Raw genomic sequence first — 26,454 nt, forward strand, 5'->3', positions numbered from 1 at the left:
GCTATCGCGGGTATTTATAGCCGCGGAGCCGGAGACACAAGTCCGGCCGTCTGGCATGTCGCCCACGTAGCAACCACGTGTCGCCCTCTCGGGTGCCCTGCCTGTCAGCACGTAGCGCTGCCACGTGTCTCTTCTCAACTCTCTCGCCTAAGGGCTTCCGCTCGGTGGTCGACGACGTCGGTCGGGTGATGCCCGGTCGGGAGCCAACCGGGTTCTTCTTGAGAAATCCGACCTATAAGCTGCACAAACAAGAAGAAAAGGACGAAGGCATGTCAGTCGGGGTATTCCCTACCATATATATATATATATATATATATATATATATATATATATATATATATATATATATATATATATATAGGGAAGGGATCAGGTGTGGGGAGAGGTTCCCATGCGATTGTGAGAAGGAACGCACATTAAGCATTAAACTAGCGCACTTTTAAGTACACAACACATGCACATTAAGCACAGAAACAAAACACCTTAATAACACAAAACTCACTCACCTTAAGTACAAAACTCACGAACCTTAAGGACATCCCAAAAGAGGGATTTTACAAAAAATTTTGGAACAGGAAAATGTTGCCTAAGGAAATTTTAACAAATGGAGGTGTTGCATTTTGGAGAAACTTTTCTCCTACAACACCCCATAGTTTTGTCAGAAATTTTATAAATAAAAAATAAAATAAAAATAGAAAAGACGGAAGATTGAGTGTGGCGGCCACTCCCAATTGAAAACTATTCTCAATTAAAAATCACGCTGGCCGTTGTTCTTGTTTATTTATTTATTTTATTTTTAATTTAACTTTTTAAAATTCTTATTTTAAAAAGTTAAATTATTGTTATTAAATTTATATTTATTAATATATTTATTAATTAAATTAAATTTATATCTGTAGATATGTTATATGTATATTTACTTATGCTTATTCATAACATTATCTCCATATTTACGTACGTTCATTCATTCATTTATGTTTATTATAAAATTATAAATTTATAGATTAAATAAATAAAAAAATAATTAAAATATGGAGATAAAATGGTGGGTCCACAAAAAGTAGTGAAAAAATTTAAAAACTAATGGGAATAAAAGATTTTGTGATTGAGTGAGATAGTGGATAATGAGGTGGATGTTGGGGCTCACAAAAATCTAGGATAAAATCTCCAACTATTGAGGATGCCCTAAGAGCAACCCCAATAAGGAGATTGTGCACAAGATTTAAGAAAAAATGACAAGGTGAAGGAGAGAGGAGAGAGGAGAAATGGGCCTGAGTTTGTTGCAGTTAAATGAGGATTTTATTAGTAATGTGGGTCCCATCTGTTTTCTTATTTGCGCATCTCTAGCGCGTTGGGCAAAAACAGTGCGCCCAACAACTTTATTTTTTTTCTATTTTTTATTTTATTTTATTTTGTTTTTCTTTATCCCTTTTCTCTCATTTTCTCTTTCCTAATCACACCTGTAAAATCTCCTCAAAATCTTCATACTATTGAAGATGCCCTAAGCACAAAACTCATGCACCTTAAGTTTCAACAACTACTCACATTAAGAACACAAATCTCACTCACATTAAGCACAAATTTCACGCACCTTAAGCACAAAACTCACGCAACTTAAGCACAAGACTCACGCACCTTAAGCACAAGAATCACGCACCTTAAGTACAAAACTCACGCACATTAATCACCGCACAACCACATAGGAACTTAATTATATATATATATATATATATATATATATATATATATATATATATATATGAATTAGGTTCTGGTGCGGTGAGAGGAGAGCCATTGATTTTGTTTAAATCAAAGTTCAGGATTACCAAAATTAAAAAAAAAAATGCGGTGGCAATTTAGTAATTTTGTAACTAGGTCAAATTTAAGGTGCGTGAGTTTTGTGCTTAAGGTGCGTGAGTTTTGTGCTTAAGGTGCGTGGGTTTTGTGCTTAAGGTGCGTGCGTTTTGTACTTAATGTGAGTAGTTGTTTAAACTTAAGGTGCGTGAGTTTTGTGCTTAAGGTGCGTCATGTTTCTTCTTTTTTTTTTTTTTTATTACAAAGGAAGGGCGACACCCACACATATTATCTATGCCTTCATCAAGGCTCAAACCTAAGACATCCCACATAAGGGGCTAATCAGATACCAGTGGACTACAAACCACTTGGTTCGTCATGTTTCTTCTTTGCGCACCCTTCTATGAGTCACGGGTAGTTCAAACCCTCAAGAAGAACAAAACTTTTGAACTGAGGGATGGTTCATTGGTTCAGACCCACAAGAAGAATAAAATTTTTGAACTAAGAGGTGGTTCAGACCCTCAAGAACAAAACTTAACGTGCGCCATTTTGTGCTTAAGGTGCGTGAGTTTTGTGCTTAAGGTGTGTCCTGTTTCTTCTTTGCGCACCCTTTTCTGTGAGTCACGGGTAGTTCAGACTCTCAAGAAGAACAAAACTTTTGAACTGAGGGGTGGTTCAGACCCACAAGAAGAACAAAACTTTTGAACTTAGGGGTGGTTCAAACCTCAAAAACAAAACTTTCGAACAAAACTTAACGTGAGCCATTTTAACACTTAAAGTGCGTTGTTATAAGTTATAACACTTAAGGTGCGTTGTTCTAATACTTAAGGTGCATGTTTCTATCACTTAAATGTGCGCCATTTTTAGTTCCTTTCTTCCAGACAGGCATTTTTTTTTTTTTTAATTTTCATTGATTTGAACCGTTGATTTAAATTTTAATGCTTAATACTTAAGATGGGTCAACCGCACAACCACACTGGAAGCAACCCTTCTCTATATATTAGTATTGGAATTACTTTAAAAATTGCTCAACTTAAAATAGTGTATAACTCTTATTTTGATTAGAACGTCTTCACAAGTCACAAAATATATTTTACCAAACAACAGATATACATAAATCTAAATTTTTAATCAGACAAAAGCAAAGAGCAGCGAGCAAATCATCATCTCATCCTCTTCAAAAGCCGCATATATAATTAATGTAGGACAGTGGCCGGGAGGCGCAGGTGAGCGGAAGGGACGGCGGCGGCGGGTTGATGCGAACGGAAGGCTGTGCATGATCAGATCAGGAGAAAAAACGGCAGAGGAGCCGCCGCCGCCGCCTCAGCTCGCTCAACATATGCTCAACCACGCCCACCAGCACCGCCGTGTACTCCTGCAACACTTCCGCCAATATCCCCAACACAAACATTATATTATATTCTTCTTCAATTCCTGCCTCAACCTGCAGCGATATGATATGTTTGTTTCTCTGTCTCTCTCCCAATAAGATTAGCTTTATCCCTTATATAACATTTTAATGAGCGGAAACGTACGGAATGCTGCAAACAACAAATGAATGATTATCTATCTAATTATTATACTAACATGCAATGTGAAAAGCATGGCAGCCAAATATATATATACGAACTTATCATGAAAGGTTTATCCTATCCTATCCTCACAACGTAACCATGGCTTCATCCCGACAACTTTAATTATGCATGCGAGCCAAGCTAAGACGACAATGACCCAATGGATGTACTTAGTTCTAATGCATGTATGTAACTGAATCAAATTCCAACATCCCTACGTTATGAATGAATACTAAATATGGCACGTACAGTTTTTATTTGACTTGTTTAACAAAACCTTTGCATGTGCCCATGTCACTTTTTCAATTGGAAATAAGAGCACGCAATCGCATGGATATATACATATATGGCCGGCTATTTCACTTTCAATGTTTGTACTACCAACCTTTGTTTGTTTCTTTGTTTTGTTTAGTTGATGACGAAGGAAACTACACTTACAATCCCAAGATCGAGCTTTCTGATCTGGTAAGATTTTTTCTAATAATATATATTATATATTAGGACCTTAATTAAGTGGAGTATGTTAACTAGGCTTACTAAATAGTTTGATTGGACTGAATAACTAGAAGTTGTTATTCAACCAGAGTCTGTACATAATATAAACCTGTATTGAAGGGATATGATACATATATTTTTATTATATAGCACATTCACTTACGATACTCATACTGGTCAGTAGACACCTATACACCATCTGTGGTTCTTAGACTTGTATGAGGCAAAACATGGCTAACGGTCTACCGTTAAGATGCAACACAACAGGAACATCAACTGTGGCTAGCTTGGAGATCAACGCTGCTTCCGCTTCCGCATATACAAGGTCAGGTTTTTTGTATACTATTCTTCAGTGTTGTTAGATTATTTGGATCTAACATTGGTATCAGAGCATTTATAATCTCTGCCTGGTTGATTGATAGTATTGCCTAAAATCAACATTAGGTTTTCCATATACATTGAGTTTTCGTATATGTTCTAATTCTTTGAAATATACGTGCAAAAATATATCTATTCAGGATATAATTGTGTAATTTGACGTGTATGTTTTGAGTGAAATAAGTGAATTAATTACACTTGGTTCGATTGGAATTAAGTATAATTTTGATTTATTTTCAAAACTACTAAAGTTTTACTTACTGCGTATCGAACAACATAGTAAGTTCTACATACCATACGACCATGCACCATATATATATATATATATATATATATATATATATATATATATATATATGGGTTCTTGTGCGGTTGAGGGTATCACCTAAAATCAACATCATGGTTTTGCAATATAATATTTTAATTGAGTCAATTAATTGCTTCATTTTGTTATTGTTTTGTGACGAATTGAATTTGCAGGGACCTTTATGCCGAGTACATTTTGCAGACTCTAAACAAGTAATTTGGTTACTCAAAGGTGAATCGGAAATGTTGGCTTTCCTCACAACCAAAATATTTTCAATATTTTTTTGGTCAATTTTGCTTTAAAAAAAAAATTATTTAATTAGGTCTTAGGTCATAAATGAATAATTGTGTATTCAAAATCAACATAAAATTAAATAAAATGCTTACAATCCATTATCCATGCCTGATATATATCACTTAGGGAAATCCAAACCTCCAAAATCCCCTAATACCCTTCTAACAGCTACTGAAACAAAACAAGGAGGCAAAAACGAACATGTAATAATTAACATACTCAAGCTAAACGATGTCGTCGGAACTTTCAACTCCCTCGGCTAACCGTTAGTTATGCGACCTAGTATGAACGGGCTTTCAAAGCCTGACCTCCCATGACCCTTGTTATGTAATTCCAATATATATATATATATATATATATATATATATATATATATATATATATATATATATATATATAGTTGCATTCAAATACAAACCCCCTTAAAATATAAACTTGAGCTCATGCACACATTAACATACTTACATGCATACAGCGCGTAGGAGGAAAAATCACAACCATCCATCAAAGCTCGTGCACACATTAACATACTTACATGCACACAGCGCGTAAGAAGAAAAAAATCACAACCATCCATCAAAATTTGTGCACACATTAACATACTTACATGCACATAATTTGTATTTTAAGGGAGTTTGTATTTGAAAATAATCATATATATATATATATATATATATATATATATATATATATATATATTAGAACTAGTTAGAACACGCGCATTGCGCGAATTAATCAATGCCTAATACTTAAAATTAAAGTAAATAAGTAAAAGATAATCATTACAAGTTAAAATAAATGTTGATTAATATAATTGCTTTTACAATAAATGTTTAGTTTGTCTAATCTAGTTTTACAAATATTGTTGGATGTGTTCTTAGGAAAAATTTTAATTTTTGAAATTATGTTAAGAAATAAATATGTTTTACAAGTGTTTGAATCAAGTTAGATAAGAGCATCCCAACAATAGAGTTTATTTATAGTTTTTGAGTAGTTTTTGTAAGAGTGATTAGGAAAGAGAATATGAGAGGAAAGAGAAAAAAAATACAAAAACTATTTTTAGAAAAAAATAATAATAAAGATCAGATGTCAAGCGCGCTGTTGACGCGTGCACGCGCCCGGTGTGGCTCTACTGTGCGTGAAACGCGCACAACACCTGCTTCCCTCTTCATTTATTTATCTTCCCTTGGGAAGAGAAATAACTCTTCCTTGCAGGAGGAGCTGATCTACTCTCTCCTATTTCTCATTCCTCCATGTGGCTTACTCAGCCTAAAAAATCGTGAATTATCCTCAAATTATCTTCTGATATTGTTGCTCTAATGTAACATTTCAAAGTTACATTCCCAATGCAGCATACTTTTCATATTAGATCTTTAAACACACTAATTTTATTGTTAAGGCCTTATGGTCGAGTGACATAGTTGTGGCTCCCACTTGAGAGGTCTTAGGTTTGAACCTCAGGTTGAAAAAGAATGTTTAAACAAATAGCTTATGTGGTTGTCATTATCTCTGTCACATCATCATACTTACTTGCCAACTCATATATTATTTAAAATTAATTATTTTTATCACCAATATATTACATTAATATGTCACAAATAAATACATAAATATTTGCTCACATAAGCTATTGTCCTTAATTGTTTCAATTTTTAAAATATAGAGACTAAATTGAACAAAATTAGAATAGAAAGACTAAATTAAACAAAACGCTATAGTACAGAGACCTCATAGGTACTTTGACCAAACAAATACTACATTATAATAGAGTTGATTGTATAAGAAAAAAAAAAACACACTAATTTTAATAACATGATTCATTGCTATTATTTTTACTTATGCCTCTTTATGATTTTTTGATTTGTCTTTAGTGCCTCTTTATATCCCTTAAACTTTAATTGCTGTCTCTTCGTATCCTTTTTGTCTTCTTTCTTTCTATTTCGTCCACTTCATGTCTTCTTGTTTCCTTCTCATTTCCACATCTCAAAACTTTTAATATAAAAAGAAAAGATTAGGGAGTGAGAGGAAAAGGAAAGAATTAACAGCACGTTTGGTTCACGAAATGAATTTTGAGGTAATAGGAATGTTATTCCATAAGGAATGAAATAGGCAAGGAATAGAATAGTAATTGTATTCTATTGTTTGGTTCGCGGAAGGAATAGACTTTAGGAATTATATTACCGTGTTTGGTTGGTTTAAGGAATAGAAATGAAATATGTTTTAAAAGACATAAATACCCTTATAAAAATATGTGGTGGTGTCGATGGTGGTGGTAGTGGCGGCGGCGGTGGTGGTGGTAGCGGCGGGTGGTGGCGGTGCTGGTGCTGGTGTTGGTGGTGTTGGTGGGGTGGTGGTGCTGGTGGCGGCGGCGGTGGTGGTAGTGGCGGCGGTGGTGGTGGTGGTAGCGACGGTGGTGGCGATGTTGGTGGTGTTGGTGGGGTGGTGGTGCTGGTGGCGGTGGTAGTGGCTGCGGCAGCGGTGACGACGGCGACGGTGGTGGTAGTAGTGGCGATGGTGGCAGTGCTGTTGGTGGGGTGGTGGTGCTAGTGGTGGCGGCAATGCTGGTAGCGATGGTGGTGGTGGTGGTGGTGGCGGCGACGGTGGTGGTGGTGGTGGTGGTGGTGGTGGTGGCGGTGGCGGTGGGGGTGGTGGGGTGGTGGTGGTGACGGGGGTAAAATAGGAAGTAAAAATTTTAGACTATTCCTGAGAACTCAGTAATAGTCTAATACCAGGGGGACCCTGATAATAGCTATTACCTTATCAGGGGGAATGGGGTATTACCGGGAATATTATTCCTGGTAATAGAAATAATTGCCAAACAAAGGAATAAGTCTATTACTGGGAATGCTATGCCATTCCCTGCCTATTCCGTAAACCAAACGGGTCATAAGAGAAGCAGAATGAGAATAAGGAAAGAAAAAGAGGCCGGGCATTATGAAAGAAACATTCTTCTTTGCCATTAGAATTATAATTATTATAAAATATATATTTTATGTTAACTTATTATATGTATCATATTTAATTATTTCTAATTATATATTTAATTTTATTTTATTTTATTACATCATGGTTAACTACTTATAAAATAATTTTGTCGCTAAACTTCAAGTTCTTATTTAATTATGTTACCATTATTTTATTTATTTATTTTAATTTTAAAATTTATTGAAATATATAAAATTGTTAGAGCTTTTTAAAGTTTTAGCTTAAAAGTCAATTAGCCCCTAAACTTTTTAAAGGTGCAATTACACTCATCAACAATTCATTTAAGTGCAATGAAGTCCAAAAACAAATTAATGACCTGCTATCACAGGTCATTAGGGTCCAGACCACCTTCCGGCGAAAAAAAAAAAAAAAAAAAAAGTGACCGGCAAAATTTTTGGTAAAAAAGTGACCGGCAAAATTTTAGGCAAATCTGGGTCGGTTGCTGGTCACTTTCTTTGACCGAAAAATTAGCCGAAAGGTGACCTGAATCCAAATGACCTGTGATAGCAGGTCATTAATTTGTTTTTAGGTTTCATTGCACCTAAATGAATTGTTGATGGGTGTAATTGCACCTTTAAAAAGTTTAGGGGCTTAATTGACTTTTAAGTTAAAGTTCGAGGGCCTATTTGACCATTTTCTCTAACATAAAAGATGATATGAGAATATCTATGTAATGCTAACCCAAGGCTGTGCGGCTGGATACCATTCACACGAAGCAATACCCCATGCTCACAACCAAACAAAATCGATCACCATCGTCAAGCAAATCCAAGAGAAAGACCACAACCCTGTTTCGTAAGACCACAACCTTGTTTGGTAAAATAATTAATGAGAAAATTTCAATTTTGATCATATGATTATAGGGACTTTGTTAATTTCAGCACTAGACTTTTAAAAGTGTCAATTTAGTACCTTGACTATCTAATTTTTATCAATTTTGGTCACCCCTGTCAAATTACCGGCCAAATTTCACCGAAAAATTTTAACAGTTAAAATAATGAGGATATTTTAGTCATTTCACATCTCTTCCTTCTTCTCTGGCGAATCCGTAGCAACAGCACACCTTCCGGTTTGACTCATGCATCTTTTTGATTGGCAATCCGTGTCATCTTCGGCCCCTTCCTTTTTATTATCATGATAATGAAGGCGAAAATGAACACTGTTGCGCTTTTGACCAGGGAAAAAGAGTTCCGGTAAAGCTCGATAAAGGAGGAAAATATGACCTCTTGACGTCGAATCTTGATTGTGGTACTAGCATTTGTCAATGGGAGAGAAAGCAAAATAATGAACGAAAGAGAGTGTAAGCTCTCTTCTTTATCCACACGCTTCGTGTATTATGTTTTGAGCAAGATTTGTTCTTTTTTTTTTCTGTATTTAAGGTTGTTGGGGCTGAGTTTTGGGCAAAAAATGCGTATAAATCAGGGGAAGGTGCGGCACAGGTTTTGGATCAGGAAACTACGCTCAAAGATGGGATTTTGGGCGGCGGTGGTGGAGTGGTTGTCGCCGGGAAGAAGCTTAGTCTAGGGAAAATGATTGAAGAGATGTTAAATGACTAAAATACCCTCATTATTTTAACTGTTAAAATTTTTTGGCTAAATTTGGCCGGTAATTTGACCGGAGTGACCAAAATTGATAAAAATTGCACAGTTAAGGTACTAAATTGACACTTTTGAAAGTCAGGTGCTAAAATTAACAAAGCCCCTATAGTCATATGACCAAAATTGAAATTTTCTCAATAATTAGTTTATCAGTCAATTTTGGCTTATTTAATCACTATTAATTGTTTAATTGGGTTAAAAAATCAATATAAGTATTTGGGTAATTAGCTTTTTGTAATTTTAAAATACTAAAATTCAAAAAGCGTCTCAAAACAGCTTTTTCAATTAGTTTTGAGAAGAAAAAAATTATACCAAACAGCTATCATCTAACAGCTAATTTACCAAACACATTTCTACAAATAGCTGATGTTATCAACTAGTTATACTCTTTAATTAACTCAATCAACTAATAGCCATTTACAAAACATAGCACACCCAAACTAATCAAAATACACCATGACGGGAGTGCCTGCAGTGGTAGAACACCATTTACAAACACTCAAACCCCTCAGAAAACTCCATTCAAAAGTTAAAATTTATCACAGGTGATATAATTGTACATAACTGTATACCAGACGCAAGGTTGCAAACTAACTCAAATTCATAAAGCAATTACTGGGAATCTCAAAATTCAGTTCAAATAATATATTAATTTACCATCACAGCCCAGCAACTTTGGTCCAAGAAACCTTATTAATTTACTGGGAAACTTTACGGAAAGCTAGCTGCGCTGCAAACAACAAATGAATGAATGATATGATTATGTATCTAATTATTAACATGCAATGTGAAAAGCATGCATGCATGGCAGCCACAGGTTTTATTCATTTAAATTGAGATATCTAACAATTCAAGAAGCTAAAGCTATCTAGGAGCAAATTAAAGTCAAATATATACCAACTTATCATGAAAGGTATCCTCACAACGTAACTGTACTATGGCTTCATCCTGAGAACTTTAATTATGCGACCCAAGACGACAATGACCCAATGCATGTAAGTGAATCAAATTCCAACACCACTGGCCTTATGAATGAATACTATATATGACACGTACAGTTTTTATTTGTTTAACAAAACTGTTGCATGTGCCCATGTGACTACTCAGTACTCACTAGTGCTGATGAGTTTGTGACTTTGTCAATTGGAAATAACAGCACGCAATTGCATGGATGGCTATTTCACTTTCAATATTTGTACTACCAACCTATTCTTTGTTTGTTTGTTTTGGTTGATTGCAAGGGAAACAGCAGTTACAATCCCAAGAGTCTTGTCATCCTAGCCACTGATCATTCCAAATCAACAGATCATATTAGTCCGCCAGCAGTTCTCACTTGGCATGATTATATATATATATATATATATATATATATATATATATATATCTACTATACTAATAAGAGCCCAAGAGAGTTAGGCCTATAATGGGTAGAAAAAATGGCGGTCACAGATTTTAATCAAATGAATGGCTCAAATTGATTAAAAGATTGATCAGATTTAAATTTTACACTAAAATTTTCTAAAATACCCACACACCGTTACTAATTCCGTTAAAATTTTAAGAATTGTCGTTAGTTCACCGTTAACTTACTCATTGATTTCAATAGAAAAAGGTCTTAGGTTCGAATCTCATCCCAATCAAAGTTAGCATAATTAGTACTCTATTTTACTCTTATTAAATTATATAAATAATAATTTAGTAGTTACAACAAAAAATAATTCATATGCATTTCTTTAATTTATAATTATGTGTCCACAATGCCTTTATTCAAAAAAAAAAATATTCATTATCAATAAATTAACTAAGAGAAATAATTTTATTAGTTATATTGTCTTTATTTTTTTTCAATATAAAAATTTTTTATATTCAAATTTATTAATTGATTATATTCGCTACATTATCCTTACAATGTCTTTATTCAGTGAAAAAAAATTATTAATTATCAATAAATTAATTAAAAGAAATATTTTCATTAGTTATATTGTCTTTATTTTTCTCAAATGTAAAAATTTTTACATTCAAATTCATCAATTGATTATATTCACTATATTATCTATTATCTTTTTTCTGCACTCTTTTTCTAATTAAATATCAAAGTTATAATACAAAATAATGCTATATATTTATTTACCAAGTATTTTATTAATACCATGAAAAAATTAAAAAAATATAATTAATAAAGTCAACCATATTAACTACTTGAGAGATTTTGTGACAAAGAGAATATTCAAATCACACAACAAATTGAAGTGAGAACTACCTCGCAATGTCCTTGTTTGACAATCAGCAGTTAGAGGTTAGCGTTAGCGGTTAGCATTAACGGATTTGACCAGCGAATTTATTTAATTATTAACATTGGGTAGAAAAAATGACCGCCAAATTATTAAATCAAATGAATGGTTCATATTGTTCAGGTTTTAACTTTTTTCTTTTAAGATTTTCTAATTTATCCTTAATTATATGATTATCCATTTAATTTTTTCGTTAATTCACCGTTAGTCTAATTCTGTTGACAAAGTCTAATATAGAATTATAACTACACCATTAATCTAATTCTAATATTACAGTCTTAATAGAACTTAACCACAGATCCTAATTTCGGAATCTCCTCAAACAATATTAGTATATATTTAATATTTTATGCCCTAATTTTTATTTGTTCTCCCTTATGTCCCGTATTTGGTTTCAACCATACCTATACAATTATTTTATTGACAATTATAATCAATCTTGACTATATTATCTTGAATTTGTAAGCTTAGAATTATCTATTTAACCCGCACCGGCTTAGCTCAATGGTTTTGAACCTTGGCGGCGGCAGTGCGGGAATTATGTCCAAAGTGGGCAGATTCCTTGTCCACAATGCTCTGTCGGGTCGGAGTGTGGGGGGCCCTTGGGGTTGAAGACTCAACCTTTGGGAGAAGAATTACCTATTTAAATAGGCAAATTCAACCTTCAATTATCTATGCATGAACAATTTCAATATAATCCTGCCTTAATATACTTTAAAGTACTTATTTAAAAAAAAAAAAACATTGGGCATTATCCAATCGCGCAATGCGCGTAAAAAACTAGTATATATATATATATATATATATATATATATATATAGGGAAGGGTTTAGGTGAGGGTATAGTTTCTCATGCGGTTGACTCACCTTAAGTATTAAAATGGTACATTTTAAGTACACAAACCACGCATCTTAAGTACATAAACCACGCGCATCTAAAGTTTTAGGGCGACGCACCTTAAGTACACAAACCACGTACCTTAAGAACACAAACAACGCACCTAAAGTTTTAAAATGGGGCGGCACATTAAGTTTCAACAACTCACTGCACGCACATTAAGAAGGAAAACCTCACACTTTAACAACCGCACAACTGCAACCTGAGAAGACCAACCGCACAAGAACCCATATATATATATATATATATATATATATATATATATATATATATATATATATATATATATGTGTGTGTGTGTGTGTGTGTGTGTGTGTGTGTGTGTGTGTGTTTAGGATCAGGTGCACATGCCACTTCTAGTGCGAAAATGCAGTGAACCATGATCGATGAATCTCTTAAAATAAATTTTATACGAAATGTGCACTTGAAAGCTCAAAACCATGCACTATTATCCAGAATTGTGCACTTGAAGGCAAAGAAAGATGCACTTAAAGGCATAAAAATGTGAACTTGAAGGCAAAAAATCTGCACTGAAGGAAAAAAAAATGGTTCACTTGAATACTAAGTATTTTCTTTTTTTTTAATTTTTACACAATAGTAAGACACCATACACTTGTAGGCATTAAATTAAGCACTTGAAGGCCTAATTAAAGAGGATCACTAGAAAGCAAGGGAGGAAAAAAAAAAGACACTAAAAGGAAAAATTTGAAGGAAATTAACTATGCACTCTTAAAAAGGAAAACATGCATTTGAAGGCTACAAAACGTGCACTTGAAAACCAAAATTTTGCACTCAAATGCAATATTCTCCATATGTGTCTTCTCATCGGTATTAAACAACTCACGGTTGGAGTAGATATAACATGTATAGTAGGACCAATGTCAATAAACCACTCCTTTGAGTTAGACACGATTATGTACCTTAAGAATGAATTCTGTACATAGAACAAATTATTAATTGTGTCTTATGTTATAAATTTTTGTGTCTTTTGTTGTGATCGAAATCCTATGCTTATGAACACAAATTATGTACCTAAATCAGATTTGAAAAATAAGTAAATATATAACAAGTGTATGTGTCTTGTGTTATGATTTTGTGTCTTTGTGTTATGAAATTATGTACCTTACTACGAGTTTGATTGTACTTAGTTGTTTCAATTCAGGGTCTATAATGCTATGTTGATCATAGTCCATGAAAAGGCCTGTGCATCGGACGGGTTCGGATGGATCGGATTTCTCAACCCCTAATCCGATCGGATTTCGGTTTTACAATTCTGCATCCAAACCGTTCATTTCAGACATTATAACCATCAGATTTTTTAATGTTCGGATTCGGTGAGATATGTTCGGATTTCGGTTTAATTTCGACAAAAATATTTTAAACTTAAAAAATATACTACAAAAGCAAGAAAATATACATCCTGCAAAATGCAAATTACAAGTAACTTAAGCTAATATAATCCACATAAGCTAATTAGCTAATTAAGTCACCAAAAAAAAAAAAAAATACAAACAGAACTTACATAATATAGTTCACAGTTCAGTAGTTCACACTTCACAAGTCACAACTCCACAATTTTGAAATTACAACTTTAAACTTCAAAAATTACTTAATGTCTTCATTAAGTAAAACTGCAAAAGCAGTAAAGCACCATTCAGTCACTCATGATTCACTAGTCACCACAGTCTTCATTAGTTTATAATTCCTCATCTTCTTGTTAAGAAATGCAAATAGGCTCAAATTGCTAATTTTTCAAATCAAGATAGGATTGGGGGCAAATTGCTACTTGAGTTTTGGAACAAAATCCAAAACTCATAAGCACATACCAACCCAAAATCCTTTGATTCAGACAAAGGTGGAAGCATCATCATAGCTAAAGAAAAATAACCATTGGGAAGGGATTAGGGAGAGTGATATACCAGATCAGATTACCATAACACCTTCACTTAATCAAGGCAAAAGGCTAAGGTCTGATATTAATACACTTGTTTTTTCTCCATGATTGAAAGGGTCAATTTTCAAGCACAATAACAAATCAATTGATGTCAAGCCATTGTCAGCAATTCAGCATTGAATCACAAAAACATATGACCATATTATCCAACATTACCAACACATAGGCTTCCACAGTATAAATATTCATGCATTTTAAACACAAAAATGACAGAATTACAAAATCAAAAGATATTTTCATCACTTTTTGTGATCAACAATTCATATGGCCATATAACGACCCATATTATCCAATACTTTCAAAAAATGAACGCTAAGTGAATTGAGAAATCCGATCCATCTGAACCATCCGATGCACAGAACTATATAATAAGCTTCCACAGTAATGCAGTATATATATTCATGCATTTCAAGCACATAATCACACAATCAGAAGATATTCTCATCATTTTTTGTAATCAACAAATCATATGGTCACATTTTAAGCAGAGAGATCACAAATTTTGGATTATATTTTCATCATTTTGTAATCAACATTTCATATGGCAGTAAAGTCATGTCATATATCCATAAATCACAAATATTACCAAGATGTCAAGATGCATAGTAATCCAGTAGTCATATTACTTATATAATATGTGCAGATACTTTTCATTTTCTCTATTGTGATAGTTGGGTCGATTGAAATATTTCACAAATTGTACTGAAATTTTTTTAAATAATGTCTCAATTGCATATATTTTACTTGTTTAATAATGGTTCAATTACGTATGTTTTATTTGTTTAATAGTTTGTTTGCACATATTTTAAGTTTAATAGTCTAATTGCACAAAAGTTATAAATTTAATGATCAAATTCACACTTTTTCAAATGATAATAATAACAATTAACTGCCAAAGGGAAAACGACAAACAATTTTTTCCATTTCGTTTTGCCAAAACCACAAAAATAGGATACGAGGTTGTAAGCCGCCATTGGAGGCGCGCGTGAGATCAGGCGATGAGTTGCTGGATTTGGGCTCATCAGAACACCAGGTGGAAGAAATAAGAGATAAGCCCAACACGAGCACTGAGGCAAATTATATCGTTCATTATGCACCGCGTATCAAAACGACGTCGTTTTATTTAATTAAAAAAAAAAAAACGAAATTCGTTTTGCGCCGTTTCGCAAAAAATAACACTGTTCTTCAGCTTCATTTTGTATACACTGCAGTTTCAGTTCAACACAAATACATTTTCATTTCAATATAACTACAGTTTCATTCAATATTTATACACTCAAATATGTGAAAATGTTATTTTATTTTATTTTATATACACTATAGTTTCATTAAAACACAACTACATGATCATTTTGATATAATTACAGTTTCATTATTCAATATACACTCAAATATGTGAAATGTTATTTAGTTTCATTTTATATATACTGTAATTTCATTTTACCACAATTACAGTATCATTTAATAATATAAAAATAATACGTGAGGCAATATCAATTTAGATACACTGTAGTGTCATTCCAGCGTGCGTTATTTCTTTACTTAAAGAAACGGCGCCGTTTTGATGCGCAGTACATAATCGATTATGCATCGCGGTGCACAATATAACGACTGATACGATGAGTTGCTGGATTTGGGCTCATCAGAACACCAGGTGGAAGAAGAGATAAGCCCAACACGAGCACTGAAAAAGCGAACTAATTTATATGAATATTTTCTTGAGCGACAAAACTACACAAATCCAAAGACCATCAAATCAAATCATCCTCTTCATAGTTACATAGGCACAGAAAGCATAAAAATAATTACGCAGATGAAGAATGGAGGCGGTGGGGAGCACGGCGGGAGGATGCGAAGGGAAGACTGTGGACGATGAGGAATCGCGTCCGCCGGGAAAAAGGCAGAGGAGCCTCATTCAGCATGTGCTCAACCACGCCCGCCACCACCGCCGTGTACTCCTGCAACACCTCCGCCAATATCGACACCAAAAACATTTCTTCTTCAATTTCTCCGATCCCCCAGAACAGACAACTCCAGCTGCAATATGCGTCTCTTTCTCTCTCTCTCTCTCTCACTCCTTTAATTAGCGAGGAGCTCAGCTCAATCCCTTATATAATATTTTAGCGGAAAGCCGGAAACAAGAAATGAGCACAGCGGCAGTAGGTATTTCGCAGACTAGGGGCGGTTTGCGGCTCAGCGGTTATGGCCTACCGGCCTCCGTTCGTCCTAGATTCTCTGAATTACTAATATTATTATCTTGCTATCATAATTATATTTAATTATTTATTATATAAAAATAACGTTACAATTATTAATGGATTTTTATTTGTTAAGTACTATAATTCAAGAGTAATACCCAAAATGGTCCCTCGACTATAGCTAAATTCACAAATTGGTCTTCGACTTTCAATTTCAACCAATTTAGTCCTTAGCTTTGTAATTTTGACACGATTTGGTCCTCCATCTATTTGACCGTTTGTTGACCGTGATCGACGACTTCCAGAAGAACCTCCAGCTCTCGTCAGAGCACGTGGAGCCTCCAGGATGACGTTGCAATGGTTCGGAAACACGTCGTCTAATTCGCTCTGATACGAACTCAACTACATTGAATCCAAAGGGAGGATGAAGAAAGGCAACCGGATTTGGTAGATTGCTTTCGGCAGTGGATTCAAATGTAACAATGCGGTCTCGAAATGCAACCAGAACCTTAAAAAACCGATGATGGACCATGAAATTACATATATATCCTCAAAAATCACAGTCAACAAACGGTCAAATAGACAAAGGACCAAATTGTGTTAAAATTACAAAGTTAAGGACTTAATTGGTTGAAATTGAAAGTCGATGACCAATTTGTGAATTTAGCTATAGTCGAGGGAGCATTTTGGGTATTTACTCCTAATTCAATGTAGAGCATGTAACCTCCTATAACAATTATTAATTGATTTTTATTTGTTAAGTACTCTAATACTGATTTTTAGTATAATATGAATTTTACAACTATGAATTTTACGGCTTAAAAAAAAATTATATACAATTATTTTTATAAAAAAAAAATAATGTAATATAACTATATATTATTTTCTAATATTGAGAATTTATGAAAATAACTTTAATCAAGTTGGCCCCCAAGACTTGAACCATAACCTCTCATTTGAGAGAATCACTTCATGTCACTTGACCACAAGATCATTAGACACCAATTTTGATTATAAATGTCCAAATAGTTGGAATATTTAATCAATTTCCACCTTGATGGATTTAATTAACCAGGTAGTCCAAATTAACAAACCCGATAAATAAGGGATATATCAAATGGACAAGGTAATTAACTGGCAAACAACAAGATAGACGAATGTCGCAGGGAAAATATCGTATTGATAATGAATTGATTACATCGGGTGTAATATCATTATAAGAGGAGACTAAGACAAAGATTATTGATATGATCATATATGTCCTAAAAGGACAAAATGGACGCCTTTTATACCTAGGGGGACCCGTAACCGTCCCCCTAAAGAGGAGGGGACAGTTACAACTGTCTTTAACCACACTCGGGGCCCAGATAGGTCGGCTGGGACCTTGGCCGTAGAGCTGTCCAAACGGGCTTTACACGCTGAGCCGTCCCGTCCCGTCCCCTACTTAGGTAGGGGTGGGTTTCGAAAATAGCAGCCCGCCAAGGAGTGCCTCTTTTTGCCCGCCCCGCTTACGCCCGCGAGCTGCCGGCCACATATTTAAAAAAATTATATATATATATATATATATATATAATATTTTACTGTCCAAGAAAAATCTGTTTGGCACAGTAGAAAAAATAAATTTGGAAAAAATACTTCATGGACTCCTTTTTGCTTGAAATATTTTTTAGAGAACCTACACTTATATAATTAACTTGATATCCAAAAAAAAGTTTGGGTTGAAAACATATCCAGTAATCACAGAAAATTTCGAAAATTTTTGGCAGTGTACTATCCAGAAAATTTCTACCTGATGCAGTTTAAGAGAAAAATTCAAAAAAAAAATTACTTCTAGTCCTTGGAATGATATGAAAATTTTTGTGTATGTTCTAGACTTGCTGAACTTCATATCTGGAAAATTTGTATTAAAATTCATTATCAAATACTCTCAGAAAATTTCACAATCTAGGTAAAAATTTCTAAATTTTCTGCTAGTTCTAGTTTCTTGTGTGTGTGTGTGTGTATATATATATATATATATATATATATATATATATATATATATATATATATATATATAATATTTTTATAAAATCTAATTATAACCTAATAAGTAATAACCATAACCCTAATTTAATATTTTAAAATTTTAGACTATGGACTTTATAATTATTGTTATGTATTATGTAATGTCTAATGTTTGATAAACTATGTCTTATATTAGTTATTTTACAAGTTATTTTAATTATTTTAGAGTGTACAAATGGTAAAACTTAACAAAGTATCAAACTAACAACTTAAGAGTTAGCCAAGCACCTCCTTGTGCTCAAATGATATGTAGTGACATCTCCCATATGGGAGGTCATGAGATTGAACCTCAGTGGAGGCGTTGATATAATAGAGTTAAGAACCATAAAAAAAAAATGGCGGTGGCTCGCCTGCTCGCGGGCCAGGAATGGGCGGTTTGGGCCAATAAAACCCAACCCGTATTGACAGCTCTAGGATCGATCGAAGGGGTCAAATGAGGGGCACGATTCGACCAGGGGGGTCGACCTGGGAGGTCAACCGTCGAGATGACCCGGGCGGGTCACGCGTGGGGCTTGATCCCGGGACTCCGGGTCTTTGATACTCCATTTCTTCAGATCGGTTCACCCCCATTTTCAATATGTCCATCACAACTATTTATAATTGAGTATTTTAATTATTAAAAAATAAAATTTAAATGAAATCAAATGAATAATTAAGAAGTAAAAAATAATTAACCTAGAGGGTATGGTTGAGTGAAAGGGACTCATTTATCCTTAATCAAAAATCAAAAGTTTGATCATTGACTTTGGGAATGGAACAGTCAAAAAAGCCAAAATAATGAGATTGACCTGGATTGATTATTTTTATCCCGTATGGGCCTAAGTCCAACCCTAAAATAATTGCACTGCACTAAAATATACTCCATATAATGTAAAAAATCTGTCACCATTTTTTATTTTTTTTTACATTATCCTTCATAATTTTAAAATAATATTACGAATAACTCTATTTTCTTACATTATCTTCCTTAATTTTAAATTGTCTACATGGGGTACAGATAGCATTCTCGTGTGGGATTGTCACACTAAATTACATTTTATTTTATTGTTTTTTATTAAAAAATTGTTTGAGGCAATTTCTTTTACAATTATTAAAAAGTGTGTTGAATTGTAGATATGTAGTGATGAATTAAAAATATAATCGTAAAGGTAAAAGTAAAAATTTGTGTGAGACGAATCGTGTCAATATTGTAATACTTAAATTAGTAAATGTAGTATTAAATCAGGAATAAAAATGTTTATTACTTATATGAGAAAATGTCATACTTATAAGGGAAAATATAATACTTTTGAAATTAATAATAATAATAAAAGGTATTACTTTTACATTAAAATATAAAAATATTACATTTTTGTCCCCAAAAGTATTATGTTTTTCTTTATAAGTAACAAATATTTTATTCTTGAGTTAGTATTATATTTGCTAATATAAGTATTATACTTTTGCATATTGACCCGACTTGACTCACGGATAAGGATTTGTAAAACGGTCTCATACAAGTGTGTTATAACATGGACCAGAGTCTACCTTGTATTATAGACTCTGGTCCAAAATGACATTTAATTTGTATATTATGTGTCTGTAATTAACATATTATGTGCTTTCAATTTATTTACAAACACATAATATATTAATTGAAGGCACATAATTTTTAGATGACACTCCAAATTGACCATAGACCATTGTATAAAAATTGAATGATACAACACTGGAGCCACTTTTGAAAGTGGTACGAATACTAATCGGTAAACCAGCAAAAATCCAATTTAATTTTGAAAAATATTCTATAATAGTTATTTATGGTGGTATAAATATCTTCTAGTCTTGATTTATCGATAAAAAATCACAAGGTCTCCGAAGAATTAGTCTGTCATTATACACCAAAACTACAAAAGTACTATTAAATACAAAATATCAAATTCAAAAATAAGTTTAAAATACTAAAAAAAAATAAAGAAGAAAAAATTAGTTTGACCCATAAATATGAGTTAATACCCAAAATCATCCTCGACTATAGTGGTTTTTCTCAATTTCGTCCTAAACGACTTTGGTGACCTAATATCGTCCCAGACTTTTGTGTTTCGCTCAATTTAGTCCTCCATTTGTTATTCCGTCAAATTGATGTTAAATAAAGGGACAATTCAGTAATGTCAATATTGATCTCTCTTTACTTTCAACTTGTGAAGTGTGAAATTCCTCTTTCTTGTACGAATTACACCCAGAATTACTCCCGGACCTGCAAATCAAATTTTATATTCGCAATTTTAGGAGTAATTCTGGGAGTAATTCGTAAAAAAAAAAAGGGATTTCGCAGTTCACATGTCTATGAGTAAAGAGATGTCAATATTAAAATTACTAAATTCTCTATTTATTTAACACCAAATGGACAGAATAACAAATGAGAGACTAAATTGAGCAAAAACACAAAAGTCTGGGACTAAATTGAGTGAAACACAAAAGTTTGGGACGATATTAGGTCACCAAAGTCGTTTAGGACGAAATTGAGAAAAACCACTATAGTCGAGGACGATTTTGGGTATTAACTCAATAATAAATAGGATAGATAAAATGAAAGATAGAGTATTAATTTTGTTTAGTTGTATAATTCTTATTCATTTCACTGTTACACCAAACATTCCATCCTTATCCGTGGGGAAGGAATATAGATAAATTGTGGTCTGTGGGCGCCAACTCTGTCTCAGGTAGTATTACTTTGGTTTAGGTGTATTATTATTATTAAATAACGAAGGAAATTTATAGTCACTATTTGAAGGTGTGTATTGATTGTTCACATGTAATAATTCACAAATTGTACAAGATAGATAAATTATACTAAAAGAATCAGTGTTGTAAGCTCGATTAAATAAAATGTTGGCAAGAATTGATATTGGCCCATTTTTGTAAAAAATTAACCTATAGGTTAATTTTGACTTATTTGATCACTATTAATTGTTTGATTTAGTTAAAATATTAATATAAATGTTTGGTTAATTAACTTTTTGCAACTCTAAAATTCAAAAAGCTACTACAAATAACTTTTTCAATTAGCTTTTTGAGAAAAGAATCATACATACCAAACAGCAACAGCTAATTTACAAAACATTTTTCTACAACCAGCTAATATTATCAACTATTTATACCATCTAATTAACACAATCAAACTAACAGCTATTTTACTAAACATATCCATTATATAACTCCATTGTCTTTCTCATCATTATCCATCTAACCACAGGTATTGGAATATGCTAGCTCAGTCAGCACTAATTATAATTCTTATTATTATTATTTCACAAAATTTTGTGTGAAACCAATTTCTGAAGGCTCTCATCTTCATACTGTTCTTGTTGATGATCTTAATTAATGAAGTTTACTTCCAAAAAAAAAAAAAAAAAAAAAAAGTAGGGCAAATGTAGAAACTTTAAACAAGAGGACAAACAACAGAAGTACAGTTTAAGGATGTTCCAGTCAAATAATAATAGTCAATTGGATTTCTACAATAGAACCAATCCAAAGCCCATATAAGATTGCAGCAAGCAAAAGTCACCCTAGGGGAAACAGAAGTAGGAAAAACAAGGGATATTTCACAATTTTCTATCAAAAGTGCATCTCGGTTTAATACTAATGTGTCGAAAACCAACAAAACGGTTCTACCTTATGGTACAACGAGTCGTAAACCATACCAGTTCCAAGCCGGATCGCCATTTCTTCTGTCATCGTGCCCCGAGCCCCCGAGGATTTCACGGTTCTTGATGAGTTCCAGAAGCTGTGACATCCTGAATACATCTCATGCCAATAACCGAGCATATTGGTAACAAGTTGCGTTTACCCATGAAGTAATGGCCGTTTAAGATTTTCTTAGTCGGTCTTCTACGTTCAATCCCACCTATAAGGCGGGATGAAAACCGAGGCTCACATTCGCTTCCACCCTATGCACGACTCTTCTAACACTCCAATCATGGCAAAACTCAAGTGCCAGCCGAAAAGCCGTTCCAAGGCCAAGCACGACTATTACACCTACACAACATTTGTCACCGAAACTTGACCAACTGCACTCTCGAAAAGATTTAGAAGCAAAAGAATAAAATCAAAAAGCGTGTACCTATTATAATGTTCACGGGTAGTGCAGAGACACCGAGAGTAAGGGATATCAGTAGATCCAATAAGAGACCACCAATAAGGATCGAGAATGCAACCCAAAGTGGACTGAAACACCCCTGCTTCAGAGATGAGTGAATTAGATAAAAGTACGGGTGAAACGCATATCCAGTTAACAGAACGGCCTTACCCTATTCCGTTCTGGTTCGATAGTTGTTCCTCCAAAAGACGGGTCAACCCTCCATACCCAGTAACTCGCCTGTCAACCAGAAGAAATATACGGCTATACATAATCTATGTCATTAAGATTTTATTTTTCTTTTCCCGGTAGAGAGGGAGGGGGAAACTTGAGTAATATTCTTCGCAAAATTAAAAATAAAAGTAAGCTAATCAGAAAGGAATTTGAAACCACATGTCCACATTCCACTATACTCTCAGAAAATCATTGATTTTTCTTTCAATATTCTATCCTGTAGAGGCTTGAGGATTTTGGTTAAACTACTTGATACTTATATTCAAATGTTCACTTTACAGTAATATACTAACGGAGTTAATTCCAATTTTTGGTCCTAGATTTATAGGTGACATTCCACTTTTAGTCTTTTTTTTTTCAGAACATGTTGGTCCTAGTATTATTGTGGCATGACCATTTTTGGTCCTCCGTCAACAAACCTGTTTAAATGACATTAAATATGAGGGCATTTCAGTCTATTTAGTTATAAGTGTTAATTCTTTTTTGGTCCTAGATTTATGTGTCATTCCACGGTTGCGGAGGCTCAAGTTGCAGAGGCCTTGCTGCGGATGTGCAAATTGCAATTGAAGAAGATAGGGGATTCTAGTCGTGAATTAGGAATTTTTTCAAAAAAATATAGCAGGTCAACCCGCTTTTTTTTTTTTTTCTCAACCTATTAAACCACAAAGACTCAACATCGCCTCTACTGAGACTCGATCTCATGATTTCCCATAGCAGATATTCGAAAAATATAGGTATTAACCTGCTATTAAGAGAAATTATGTATATTTGATGTGATTTAATTACCCTTTCAGTTACATTAGTGGCCTAATTTATCTCTCACGAGAATTTCATTTATTCAATTCTCCTCTTAGAAAATACGCAACCGCACGGAGAATTACAAAGTGCCACCTTTCATTTGGGATTGCGTGAGCAGATGCTACTGAGTGCTACTGAGTGGAGTGTGTTGCAGTTGCTGTCTCTACGACCGTCGTAAAGACAACAACTGCAACACACTCCACTCAGTAGCATCTGCTCACGTAATCCCCAAATGAAAGGTGGCACTTTGTAATTCTCCCGTGCGGTTGCGTATTTTCTGAGAGGAGAATTGAATAAATGAAATTCTCGTGAGAGATAAATTAGGCCACTAATGTAACTGAAAGGGTAATTAAATCACATCAAATATAAATAATTTCTCTTAATAGCAGGTTAATACCTATATTTTTTGAATACCTGCTATGGGAAATCATGAGATCGAGTCTCAGTAGAGGCGATGTTGACTCTTTGTGGTTTTTATAAAAAGACTGAAATACCCTCATATTTAACGTCATTTAAATAAGTTTGCTAACGAAGGACCAAAACTGGTCATGCCACAATAATACTAGATTACTAGGACCCACAGGGGATGTTCTGGGAAAAATAAAAAAAAAGGACTGAAAGTGGAATGATTCCTATAAATCTAGGACAAAAAATGAAATTAACTCTATACTAATGCATTCTCTTTCAAGTTTCATCGAAGTTTTAGCATAATCTACAGAAGACAAGCTGAGAGGATGAACCCAAATGCTTTAAACTACTCTAAATCTTCTATCCCTAGGGACTAAGCCTAACAAATTCTGGCTCTTAATCTCTTATACATACAGCGATTATTTATTTGATATGTATAAAAAGCTCCGAATAGTATACTCTAAACAAAAGCTAGGGCCAATAAGCTCTAGCCTATTGGCTAGAGGGAGAATCACTGACGTAAGTCAAGAGTTCAATCCCAACTTGTATATTTATGTGTGGGGTATGTTCGTCTCTTTAGTTAAGGGCGTTTAGTCCCCGAACTCTACTTAACAAACCTGATAACGACCATAAAATTTAACGAAGGCACTTACAGGGGCATTGGGCTCGGGGATTGCCACATTAGCTGCAACTTGCCTGCATTAAAATTGCAAGCTGAACTATCATAAAAGGGGGAAAAAATCCTGTTCTGGAACAAGAATAATTAAACAATTCTTGATCTTACCGGCATATCTCGCATTTATTTGAACCTCTTGTATTAAACCATGTGTCTATGCATGTTCGATGTGCTTTTGCAAGCCCACCACGACAATGGCATCCAAGTTCGATCAAATCCTCTTCCTTCTCCTGCTGGCATACCCTGGAAAATAGCACACGATATAATAAATTTCGTTTTTCATCGAGTTCAACGAGGATGGTTGATTCAAACTCAGGCCCTAACTGCACCACAAAAGCTAGCTCGTGAGTGAATCCTCGTTGATTTGTATTCTTCATTTCTCAGATTTCTCAGATATATGAATAGTGATCGAACGAACTTGCTCCCAAATCAAACTCACAGACAGTACATCAAACATTCTAATATACTTCAGCACAGATGAATCATGAATCATGAAAAAATGAAAACCTAAGTAGTTAGCAATCGAACCAACTCGAACAGACAACAGACAACAGACAACCTAGGTCAAAAATGTTTTGAGCAGTTCTAGTGGCAAGAATTGAAGATTGAAGGGCTAAAGATTAGATTTTTATACCTGCATTGTTCATGAGAACTTGAATTCCTAGATAAGTGACTCTTCTGGGGAGACGACTCAACACACCCTTTCTCTCCCTCCTCACAATCAGCCGAATCGCCGGCAGAAATCACTATGGCAAGCAAAGATTGATCGGTGCTTTCATTAGCATAGCCATTGTTTCCGGCCTCCAAACACGGCTTCTCAGTCACCGCAGCGGCGCCACCGTCTCCCACCGCATCACCGCCGCCCCTCATTTCTTAGCACCCAAAAAACCAAAAAATCACAAAAGCCCACCGCCGCCTGCTTCTTATCGCGCCAACCACCACCGATCAATTCCTCTAATCACGCTAGTTTCCGATGAAAACTAATCTGAACCCAAAATAAGTAACAGTAATTTAGTTCAAGAAAAAGCAGAACCCCAGAAAGGAAAAGCGCGTAAGCATAAACTCCAATCCACTGACAATAGCAAGCGAAAAATTGAGAAGAGATCGAACCTTGAACACAATTATCCAAAGGCAAAGAAGAGAATCCGAGGGTCATCTTCTATTCTTCTTCCTGTTCTTGGAGTATTTGAAGACTAATTTCCTTTTTCTCTGCTACTTTTACTTTAAGTAATTGGAATGATAAACATAATTATCGTAGTGATTAGGAGCTTCTACGCAACATTCTACGACGGTGATAGAGACAGCAACTGGAACACACTCCACTCAGTAGCATCTGCTCACGCAATCCCCAAATGAAAGATGGCACTTTGTAATTCTCCCGTGCAGTTG

At 34.2% G+C, this 26,454-nt stretch overlaps 1 protein-coding gene across 3 annotated transcripts; it reads right to left on the reverse strand.

Annotated features, from left to right (window-relative positions):
• Positions 1–22,264: 22,264 nt before the first annotated feature.
• On the reverse strand, positions 22,265–26,454 carry LOC109157158 (E3 ubiquitin-protein ligase MARCH4). Of its 3 annotated transcripts, none has more exons than XM_019305071.1 (7): positions 26,176–26,454; positions 25,700–26,050; positions 25,174–25,308; positions 25,043–25,085; positions 23,121–23,189; positions 22,935–23,049; positions 22,265–22,849 (listed from the first exon to the last, which is right to left on the reverse strand). In XM_019305071.1, exons 2-7 carry the CDS (start codon positions 25,933–25,935, stop codon positions 22,719–22,721), a joined length of 729 nt encoding a protein of 242 aa, XP_019160616.1. In that variant the 5' UTR covers positions 25,936–26,050; positions 26,176–26,454; the 3' UTR covers positions 22,265–22,718. The 3 variants fall into 3 exon arrangements, with proteins under 3 accessions (XP_019160616.1, XP_019160615.1, XP_019160617.1); XM_019305070.1 differs by having other exon boundaries at positions 25,700–26,045; positions 26,176–26,431; XM_019305072.1 differs by lacking the exon at positions 26,176–26,454 and having other exon boundaries at positions 25,700–26,125.

The sequence above is a fragment of the Ipomoea nil genome, unplaced genomic scaffold (assembly GCF_001879475.1).
Source record: "Ipomoea nil cultivar Tokyo-kokei standard unplaced genomic scaffold, Asagao_1.1 scaffold2761, whole genome shotgun sequence".
Lineage (NCBI taxonomy): Eukaryota > Viridiplantae > Streptophyta > Magnoliopsida > Solanales > Convolvulaceae > Ipomoea > Ipomoea nil.

What these genes read in the sequence shown, in the direction of transcription:
- LOC109157158 (XM_019305071.1), bottom strand. Translation starts at nt 25,935, where the DNA reads ATGAGGGGCGGCGGTGATGCGGTGGGAGACGGTGGCGCCGCTGCGGTG. An exon ending in TCGAACCAGAACGGAATAGG is followed by an intron (nt 23,050 to 23,120) that starts GTAAGGCCGTTC and finishes TCTCTGAAGCAG; the next exon opens with GGGTGTTTCAGTCCACTTTG. An exon ending in ACCCGTGAACATTATAATAG is followed by an intron (nt 22,850 to 22,934) that starts GTACACGCTTTT and finishes AATGTTGTGTAG; the next exon opens with GTGTAATAGTCGTGCTTGGC.